Genomic DNA, 11085 nt, shown 5'->3' with positions numbered 1-11085 from the left:
CTGATCACCTGTGTTAATATTTCAATGAAACACCCTCTCTGATCTTTGCCGTTTAATTTGGAAGAACAGGACGGAAATGAAGAACACCTTTTTTTGTGACTTCCCACACTCTTGTTTTTTTTACAAGCTGCGTAATGAACCTGATTAGGGCATGGCATTAAAGCTCAGCCCATTCTAGTTAACAGTGATGACTCTTTATTTACGAACATTCATGATCATGCCGTTTTTATTCTCAACAGGAATGTGAAGAAGATGACGAACAAAAAAACCTTTTACTCTATCCGACCGCACAGAAGGTTTTCGGGAAATGTGCTTATTTGCTTTCTTGCCGCATGTTAAAGGAGAAGATTGATAAGACACAGTCATTAGCCAGATAGACTAGCTAAGTATTAAGAAGGGCGAAACAGCTCATCTGACTCATATGTGATCGTACTTCAACACGGACGCTGTCATGGACTGTGGACGAGCGTGCACTTACTACAATCGAAGGTCTGCGTACACAGACATCTTCTTCACATGTGTACTAGAAAACAAGATGGTGACCTCAAAACAGCAAGAAGAACAGCTCCTTTGTGTGTTGTATTTGGCTGAACAACAAAAAAAAAGACAAAAAAACAAAATGCTGTGGGCGTCCGCTGAAAGAGACTAGAGATAGACCGAGGATGGGGAACACAGCACATACATAAAGCGCACGAAAAAAAAAGCATCCATTTTTCTAGACCATGTGCAGTCGGTGTGCTTGTAGTTCCTGTATCCACAGTCACACATTGTGGGCGGATCTTCATGGACATGGCAGATGATGAATTTCACTTCATGGTCGCGCACATGTAGCGACCATGAATCGGCCTTAACTCTCTGCAAGAAAGCAACAACAACAACAACAACAACACAATCCCTATAATATTGAACTATTCCTCCATGTTTTTAATTGTCAAAGTAGAGATTTAAACCAGCAATTACTTTTGAGATAAAAAGAGAGATGAAAAGAGAGAGAAGTTAGGCTGCACAGTTTGTTTTGTCATTTACCTTCTTTTTTTAAAAGAGTCCCTGTTTCAATTATGAGTCCCACCCTGAGGCCACGCTTGTCTGGTGCTGGAAGTGTGTTTGAGGAGTATGTGCTCAGAGAGGATGACAGTCACTTCACACTCTTTAGCTTGTTAACTGCCTCCAGAGACTTGCTGTCCCCCTAGCCCATATTTAAACCTTACCATCATAAAAGAAACACTTATAAGAAAGAGACCAGTCACCTCTTTCTCCCAACTCCCAGCTCCAGCCCCCTCCAACACCCCCCCAAGCCATTCCTGTCTACCTGCCAGTATGTTCTGGTCCTTGGTGCCCGACAGGCTCCTCATCAAAGCTACTTTCAGCACAGATCTATGTGGGCTCTTCGTAAAAATCACAGTTTTTTCACCCTCAATTAAACCACGCTGCTGTGTCTGTTATAACTTCCTCTGGCTTTATCCGCTTTCCGGTTCTTAACTCATCTCTTCTCTCCTCCTGTCCCTGTCTTTGGAGGTCAAATCTGGTGGGAGTCAGAGTGAACAACAATGTAGAGCGAGAGAGAGAGAGAGAGAGAGAGAGAGAGAGAGAGAGAGAGAGAGAGAGAGAGAGAGAGAGAGAGAGAGAGAGAGAGAGAGAGAGAGAGAGTCACAGAGATGAACGTGAATGTGTGTTTTGTTAGTGTTGTCTGAACTTGTATCTTCAACACATATACAAACATGTCAAAGGTTCCCAGGACATCTGAGTGTTTTCAGGCGGAGTATTTATTGTTCTCTCTCTCAGCACTGTAATAGGAAATAATATAATTGTTAACAAAGTTGGATAACAGCTGCTTTTGCTTTATGATGGAGAGAAGTGCATCATCATGGCCATTTTGGATATATACAAGCAAACTAATCTGTTAGTAATTAGTCATTTATGTTCTGAAGAAGTAATACATTATAAGCTCACTATAAAAACAAACCTGTACAACACAAGGTGATTGAGGCAGATTATTTTACTGCTCACACACTTGCTAGTCAGATGGTGCTTCTTGCTAACAGTCCCAACATGTCCCTCCATATGTCAATTGTAGTTTATCTACAACAGCCCTAACCGTTTTCCAGTGTGACTTTGATAAGTTGCCAACTTTATTTGATCCAGTCATAAAAGTTAGAGTATAATTTGTGCTACTTTTTTGATCACATTAGAGTCAGGCCGAGAGCCAAGTCAGACAAATAAAATGCTTGTTTTACTTTACGGTCATTATCTTCTAGTCATAGTTTCATATTCAAAATCATGTCAGGCCACTGCTACTTTTTGTGCTCACAAAGTATTCAAACTACTTTGAAAACAATAAACCTTTTACAGTACAATAAAGAGCTTTGCCTGGTGTTAAAATACCATATATGTAATTTAAATGCTATCATTATCGTGTGATTACTGTACAGTATGTGGTTCTTTTTTGTCAAATATAGTAGAATACAAATATATCAAACACTCTTATTTTAATTTGATGGAGGAAAGTCTCTCTGTTGCATGGGTGTCTCTGCCACACACACACACACACACACACACACACATACACACACACACACACACACACACATACAGACACACACACACTCACACACACACAAACAAACAAACAAACAAAGAGAGAAATAAAGACAAAGAAAGTGAAACAGAAAAGAGTAGAAGAAGCCACAGGAAGTTACAGTTGTCTTTCCTTTGCCGAAACTCCCTGTAATTAAAATCATACAATCATTCTATGTACTGTCTCACTTGTAAAAAAAAAAAAAGTGTCCCCTGAGGTCAACAACAAAGCTCGATCCTCATGTGAGTGTCAGATGTGGCAACAGATTGCTTTGTGGTATCTTGGCACTCTGAGCTCAGTGCCAGAGCAGTCACAAGCATAATGTATTTCTTTGTTAAATGTCAAAAAGGTGCATCTTTAATGTTCAAAACTAATTTCATTTACATGATTTCAACTTCATGATTTACACTGAGGATTTCCTAAATGTCCCATTTAAAATCAAGTCAGGGTGTAATCCACGGCCTTTACATTTCGTAGATCAGAAACAAGTAAGAAAAGTGTTGGGAAAAAAACAAGAATAATGCTCGTGGCTATATTAGACCAAAAATGATGCCCGCGTGTAAGAAAGGGTCCGCGTATATTTGGACATCAGAAGGTGCACACATAGGCTCTGTGCGGACATCTGTGTTGTGACCAAGCAGACACGTGTGTACGTGTCTGCTTGGGATTATATCAGGGGCTTTAGGGACACTGGTGCTTTGAGGTAAATGCTAACACATCCGAGTGCTAGCATGCCAACATTAGCTTGTCCATTTGCTTGAAATTTGACGTGATGGTGGTGCTAGAGGAATGTTTGAAGGATCAGTTATGTCTGAACCAACTGTCATGACAGGCCAGTTGTTGCGCCATTTCACTCCAAACCACAAATGTCTACGTCGTAGTGCCCAGCCAATCAACAAAGTCCTTAGGCTTCCTCCACTGAGGACCGTGAGTGTCTGCACAACATTTCATCTTAATCCATCAAATAGTTGTGGAGATCAGACTGAGTTGAGTTGAGCCGTGCTGTGTGGGTGTGCCCTGAGCTGAGAACGCCACTCTGTGAGCCAGGCACCCAAGGAGGATGTTCTCAAGTGGAGGAATCTAATCTTTCCCAGCAGGAATCTAAGCGGCTCTGTAAGTGTATGAATAGAGATAATATCTCTATAATGAGGCCTGTTTTGTACCATCAAAGTCTTCAAAAGAGTCTGAAATCCGACCTCCCTCCTAGCACTGACAATCCCTCAGTAATAGCTCCCTATTATTAATTGTTTTGCCTGCCTGCTAAGTCCTTGTCTCTTTCTTTCTCCCTCTTGCTCTTGGAGTTGTGTTTTTAGCTCACCCATGACCTTGTGCTTTAAGAGTACTGACATTCTGCCAGTGGTAGGAAGGTATGTGATTTAAATGAAACTGTTCCCAGACAATAATTTACTTTTTCTTTTAAATGCTAAGCTGGAAGGAGGCACAACACTCACATAAGGAAATTATCTCACACCTATTATTCACGGGCTGTAAATTCTTATCATTTCAGCTGTTATACAATTTATCCTTTCAGCACGTCCGACACTGCCTGCGTTGTTGCGTCAGAGCCAACACAGGTGTGCTTGATATCTTTGAGCTGTCTGCTGTGGTTGGCTGACAAACATCCGGACGTGGTTAAAAGGAACTGACCAGACCACCCCAACGGACGTACCCTTTGCATATCCTGCTTTGTGACCATTGTCTATTGTCAGCGGCATTATGATAAGTGGGTTGTCTATCTGATGCTGCGAAGAGTTCTGACAGATCCAGCCTCCCAGTTCTTCACAGGATGGCGAGCAGAGATCCGACCCACTGATAGTGTCTGAGGAAAGAAATGTGACTTCTCAGGGGTGATTTAACATCTGTGCACTGCTAATCTGATGCAACAGAACAGAGGACACGAACAGAACAGGATTGGAAGCGGTGAAGACGGGGAAAAGCACTTTTAACATCTTCGCTAACTCAGCAGTTCTTCACTCTCCTAATATGTGCAGTAGCTTTGTCTGAATGTGGAGAGTTGACCCAGCATCATTAAAGTCTCGAGTGAACATTATTCTTTCAAATTATTCCATTAGGATGCACTTGTAAATAGTAGCATGACACATCTGAAGCCATTTTAACTGACTCACTAATTGAATCCATCTTTAAATGCAGTAAAGAGCTGGATGAGTCACAGCAGTCCAGTAAAGGCCTGTGCAGAAGCCTGAAGGATCATCGTGATCTCTCTGTAATGGACAGTAATGAACATAAAGTGTCTTATGAGTAATACTTCATAATAAATGTTTGTGTCAGTGCTCTGGATGTTAATGGTAGACTGTTAAAAGTGCTAATGTACCACAAAAAGTGTGATAAAAAAAAGTTGAATAAAGTGTTTGAATTCAGCTCTAAATATGACTTCTCAGATGTCACATATGTGGAGCCTCACGTGGAGAGTTCCTTAAGAAGCAGTTTTTTTCCACAGGTCACTAATTCCATGTAAGTGGTGCGCACACACACACACACACACACACACACACACACACACACACACACACACACACACACACACACACACACACACACACACACACAAACACATGCCAAAAGCATTTACCAACACAAGAATCTCAAATAGAAGTATCTCCATCGAAAACAGCCCTCTCACCATCTGTTAAACAAATAGGGAGCCCCTACAAAGGTGTGCAAAAGAATCCACATGATCAAAGTGTATGAGAATGGCAGCCTTGTCCTGGCCTGGCCATTATCAGGCCCCATGAATGCCTGTCTTCTCCTCTTTTGTCGGCCGAGGCATTGACAGTCACTCACCCGGCAATGACTGTCACACCAGCGCAAAGAGCCAGCCGCCGACAGGGGCCAACCACATCAAACGAGGCTGTCAAGGGGCCCTGCTCGTGAACCGTGGCAACAAACACCTCCTGATCCTCACCTACAGCTCAGCAGCAGACACCCACCGCTGTGCTCTCAGCCACTGCCTCCACTGAGAAAAGATGTACTGCCTGGACCTCATTTCCCTCTCTGCCCCCCCACCCCAATTCTCTCTCTCTCTCTCTCTCTCTCTCTCTCTCTCTCTCTCTCTCTCTCTCTCTCTCTCTCTCTCTCTCTCTCTCACTGTCAAGTAGTGCTTGTGTTAACCTCCAGCCTGCCGAGACACAAAGGGCCGCTAAAGTGTTTAAGAATGCTTTATAGATGCATGACAAGGGGAGGCTGACACTGCTGGGGGTCAGAAAGTATACAGGATGTGAATGAGATACATTCAGTTTTACTTTCAATTTAGAGCTGAGTCACACTTGATTTAAGCTCTATGATGTTCGAACTTCAAAAGTTGACTGGAAGAAGAAGACAATTATTTTAAATTGGCTGTAACATGTACTTCGGCGAAGTCAGCTTGAGTGCAGGTTGCATGTGTATTCTACCAGCTTCAGATTACATCCATGGAAATAAGTGCAACTTCATATGCAGTGCTTTTCCTTTTTTATATATATTGCCACAATCCTGAGACAACATACACACTTCTTAAGTGGCAGTTTCTAATAAAGAAGCTTGAAACGTTTACTTTATCATTCACGTCGAAGGTTTTATGCAATTTCTTTGACAACTTTGCATGCTGTGTATTCAATATGAATGTCTACACAATAAAACCTAGTACAGGAAGTACATTTTAGTACTGGACTGCTAGTTTCAACCAATTTTCTAGAAGATTTAACCAGTTGACAAGAGCATGGTCACAACTTTATCTGTATCTAAACTAAACTTATATAGTAGCAATGACGTTAAAGTTGCATGTTACATGTTGCTTGTTTCATACAGTCATTTTCACCTTGGTCTCCTGTTTGACCTCTAGGCCTACTATGATTGACTGTGATAAGACTGCCACCTGTAGGCCAAATATAATTCACCATGCATTTCAAACTACTCTGATGTACAGGATATGAACATTTAATTTCAGTCACCCACAAGACAGGAAAAGAGATGTTTTCATGTTATGGAGTTTATGGAGTATTCCTTAAACAGCATGACTCACAACAATCACCTTCAAACAAATCCTAATTGGTGTCCAGGACTCCTGGAAAACATAAATAATGAATTAGCACTAATATTATCACATAAAAACACGGAAAACTGGATTTATCTGCGATCTTCTACTCACGCCTGAAACTACGATGATCGTTCTTCGCGGCTAGCTTGGTCTGATTTAAGATGGCGGCCTACTGCTGAGAAGTAACGCGGTTATTACATGTCAACATGTCACTTCTCAGAGTATGTGCCTTTGCCAAATGTCTGAATCGTCGCAGTTTATTTGAAAGGTGTGCTGTTCGCGTGTCTCTTCAGGACCGGTGTGAGCTCTGTGTTTCGATAAGAGACGCTGCAGTCAGACGAATATCAGGTGAGCCCAAGGTGTCTGTCGCACAGTTACACTATGAGTGACAAGTTTGCCCAGTTTCTTCAAAGGGGACTATGTTAAAAATGTCAATGTGTTTATGTGTTAATCTAATCTAGGATTTACTGAATAGGTATTGTAATGTTGGACGAGCACAGCACTTGTGACAGTTTGGTAAAAGGATTTGTTATTGAGCCTGAGGATGCTTATGTCTATGGTCTATGGTCTTTGTAGTCACGTTTACTCATTGCATTAACTTCAGTTGATACACCTGCCACTAATATTCTATGGGACAACTTAATACACCACCAATTAACTAATTTAAGAAGAGTTATTATTATAATTACTTAGTATTAGTCTTTAGTAAACAAGGACCGACCATGCATTTTTGCATGCAATACCTTTACATAGTCTCTATCACACACAATTAATATTTTAATTGTATTTATTTATTCTCAGGGTATTATGCACATTGATCAACATCACACTAAATGTGCCAGTGTTAGCCAAAAGGCTGATTTCTAACTTTCTTTCCTCGGCCTGATGTTAAATTGGCCTTTTAAAACAACATATGAACATAGAAGTAGAGGTGTAATGCAGCATCATGCAAAGTAGGACATTTAAAAAGCAGATACAAAACAGTGTTAAGCACATACTCATCAGACATTTACACAGTACAACTATAAAACATGAATCATGGTCACATTAATGTTGACATGACTGGTTGCTCAATGTTCATTTTTGCACCATGGGAAGCATAATGACACTTAGTAGTGTTAGTTTAGCCCACTTTAGCAGTGTGGAGGCTGAAGCTCAGGGGGTCGAGCGGATCAGACAAAAGGAAGGTGGTTCGATCCCCAGCTCCTCCTGGTCCTTGAACCCCGTCTGAACCTCCTCGTGTGTATGTGGATGAAAAATAAATGAAATGTTAGAAGTAATCGTTGATTTAGTTGTTGCATATATTGTCTTATTGGTTAGGTTAGTAGATGCATATTCATATGTATTATCATTATTATTATTATTATTATTATTATTATTATTATTATTATTATTATTATTAATATTATCTCTAATGGTATATGTCTCTTTTTGTTTATTTCAGAGACACCCTGGCAGCTTCAAAGAAGAAATGTTTCATTTGTATTCCCAAAGAGAGAAGATGCAAAGAAACGTGTACTAAAACAGTCTCAGTTGTTAGACGGTATGTTACTGTCATGCTGCCACATCTTTGACTCCCAATACCAGAGTTCTCTGACTGGCTTCCTTCTCTGTATGCTGCCATCCTAAACTGCTTTTGTTTACTGTTTTGTCCAGTGCTCCTGCTGGTCAGATGTTAGAGTACTTGTTTGGCCTAATCAGCAATTACAGCCTATAGTTATGTCTTTATTTCACTCTATTGCTCTGAAACAGCCGAGTCAGTCATTTTGTTTATGCCTTTTCTGTTCCTCTCTCTCTCTCAGTGCTTGACGCAAGGATCCAGCAACTCCAATCGGACACTGTTTTAGATGTCCAGCATGCAAATGTGCAATTTGTTAAAGCCCCCTCTTCTGGAAGAGGGGTTTTATCTGGTAATGATCCTCAAAGCACACCCAAGGAGAACACCGTCCTTCCTAATTCAGGACAGACTGTCGATAAAGGAGCTTCTAAATCTAATCCGAGCCGCTGGATGGAAAAACTAAATCGGGAGGAGAACAAAATACTCAAAAAACAGCAGAACCTCCCTCAGAAGTTAAATAAGAATGTGAAGGAGAAACCTATAGCCAAATCTAAAAGTAGCAAAAGCAGCTTGTTCCCCGGTACATCACGTAAAACTATATCCAAGGTTAAAAACACTGTGCCCTTGGTTGACAGCAGAACGCACATGGAATTGTCTGATGTGACTCGTGCTGTAGTTTCTTCAACAGTTTCCTCCACTGCTGCTGCTGCTGGTGCTGCTGCTGCTGCTGCTGCTGCTGCTGGTGCTGCTGCTGCTGCTGCTGCTGGTGGTGCTGCGGGGACATCACATAAAGTATCTAAAGTGAAACAGAAGGCCTCTAAAAACCAGACCCTAAAGAAGACAGTTACTGATGCCAAGGACGGCGCCAAGGAGCTGAAGGAGCTGCAGAAAAAGGTCGGAAAACCAGTGAGCCAGAGGACATCTTCAAATAACCCAGAGCACCTGCAGCCGGACAACGAGAGTGCTGCGTGTGTGGACGCCCAGCTGAGCATCCAGTCTTACCTGGAGGCATGTGTGTGTGCTGGGGACTTTGAGAGGGCACAGAAATTCCTGCTCAGCCAGCACAGAGTTATAAGTCGACGTAAACTTCTGAACACTGAATTCTACAACGTCATGATGAGGTTGTGGGCCAAGAAGGTGAGTTCAACAACTAAGACACTTAGAAAGGAGTGAGTTGGGTCATACAAAAAAAAAAAAAAAAAAAAAAAAAAAAATATATATATATATATATATATATATATATATATATATATATATATATATATATATATATATATATATATATATATATATATATTGAGCTGAATGGCTTCACAGGTTTAAGATGACGAGCCAAATACAAAATGTTCTGCATGACATGCCTTGTTCCTCAGGATGCTAATTTGTTACTTGTGACGATAATGTGTGATCCTCTGGTTCTCTGGTAGTTGACGGTCTTTCTATCGCGCTTTATAACATCGCTTAAATTAAGTCCCATATTCGGTCAATAATCTTGCCACATGTTTCCTTGAACATTTCTTGAGGAAACATTATAATAAAGTGTTAAGTTTAATTCTCTCTCTCTCCGTTTGTAGGGAACATTAAATCAGATCGGCCGCATATTTATTCTCTTAGAAGAGGCTGGTCTGAAGGCAAATCTGGCATCCTACTCTGCTGCTCTGGAGTGTATGGGCCGCAATCCCAACTGCTCCCCAAACGTTATCACAAGGTATGTAAACACACACACACACACACACACACACACACACACACACACACACACACACACACACACACACACACACACACACACACACACACACACACACAGTGCTCAGGAGAGATAGGCCTGGCTATGTGACACTATGTTCGTGGTAATACACAGACTGACCAGTAGGGGTCAGGCTGTGCTCATGCTTTGTACTTTATCCTTTCTGAGTTCTGCTATTTCTGAGAGTTTTAATAAAGTGATGGTGTCACAGGAGTAGCAAATAACATAATGGTTGTTTATATTCACATTTTTCATTGTTTGGTTATTGTTGAACTAGTTCAGGGCTGCAGGACATGGGGGTTAAGGAGCAGTAAAACCTCAAGAGGACGTCGTAAGGCTCTTACAGAAGCTGTGCAACTCATATATTCCTTTTTGGATAAATGTTTAGTTTTTTCCTTACTTGATTCTCCCTTCATGCTAAATGCAATCGTTGCTACGACAATATGATGGTCAAAGCTTCCCTTTGCCACTACGGTCCAGCTGTAAACACCAGATTGTCTTGTGTATCGAGTTGTAAATGGAAGCTGCCGTCACATGATAAGAAATGTGCTCTTGGCTCACTGCGAGGTACGATGAAGACCATAGTGCAGACCATAGTGCAGACCATAGTGCAGACCATAGTGCAGACCATAGTGCAGACCATAGTGCAGACACCTGCAGAGGCAAAGCTCAGCGCAGGTAAACGTCACAGACAAAAGTCAAAGTTGAAATAATTTGAACTTTGAACGCAGCCCTCTGTGGCAATTAGGAGTGGTGCGCCAACGCCGAGGGTAGCCCGTGTGCTAGTTGGGCGGCACTGCTCTCCCCTACAGAAACCAGTGCTCAGCCAGCCAACAATATCAATGTTCAGTGTCTCTCCTGTATTAAACTGACAGAATCAATTGTTCCTCACACGTTGCACCTCATTTGCTGTTACTTTCCCTCATCGCTGGTGTTGTTTCCATGGCAACCCAGCATCACACGGTTGTTTCTTCACATTTCTAGTCGATTCGTGGAGGTTTATCTAATGATTATTGTAGCTTTTCACAAAGCCACTTAAAACAAAGTTTTGGTTGTGGCAGCCGCACGCTGACATCATCTTAACGACGTCGGCTCAGACTAATTCAATCGTTTCAAGACGGCAGAACTCTCATTTAAACTCTCCTAAAGTTGGTAAGAAGCAAGTTTTC

The 11085-nt window shown here is 41.5% G+C and overlaps 1 protein-coding gene across 2 annotated transcripts in view; it reads left to right on the top strand.

Annotated features, from left to right (window-relative positions):
* The first annotated feature begins 6753 nt into the window (after positions 1-6753).
* polrmt (polymerase (RNA) mitochondrial (DNA directed)) overlaps positions 6754-11085 on the top strand; it is a 50673-nt gene continuing 46341 nt past the window's right edge. For both annotated transcript variants that reach the window (XR_003832189.1, XM_029430395.1), the window contains exons 1-4: positions 6754-6956; positions 8053-8151; positions 8411-9303; positions 9741-9874. Coding sequence is in view for 1 of the 2 variants with exons in the window: in XM_029430395.1 (XP_029286255.1) it covers positions 6815-6956; positions 8053-8151; positions 8411-9303; positions 9741-9874 (1268 nt within the window). In the remaining variant the exon portion in view is untranslated. The remainder of the gene's footprint in view (positions 6957-8052; positions 8152-8410; positions 9304-9740; positions 9875-11085) is intronic.

Source organism: Cottoperca gobio, chromosome 4, assembly GCF_900634415.1.
Source record: "Cottoperca gobio chromosome 4, fCotGob3.1, whole genome shotgun sequence".
NCBI classification, from domain to species: domain Eukaryota; kingdom Metazoa; phylum Chordata; class Actinopteri; order Perciformes; family Bovichtidae; genus Cottoperca; species Cottoperca gobio.
This window is presented reverse-complemented; position numbering and strand designations above follow the sequence as displayed.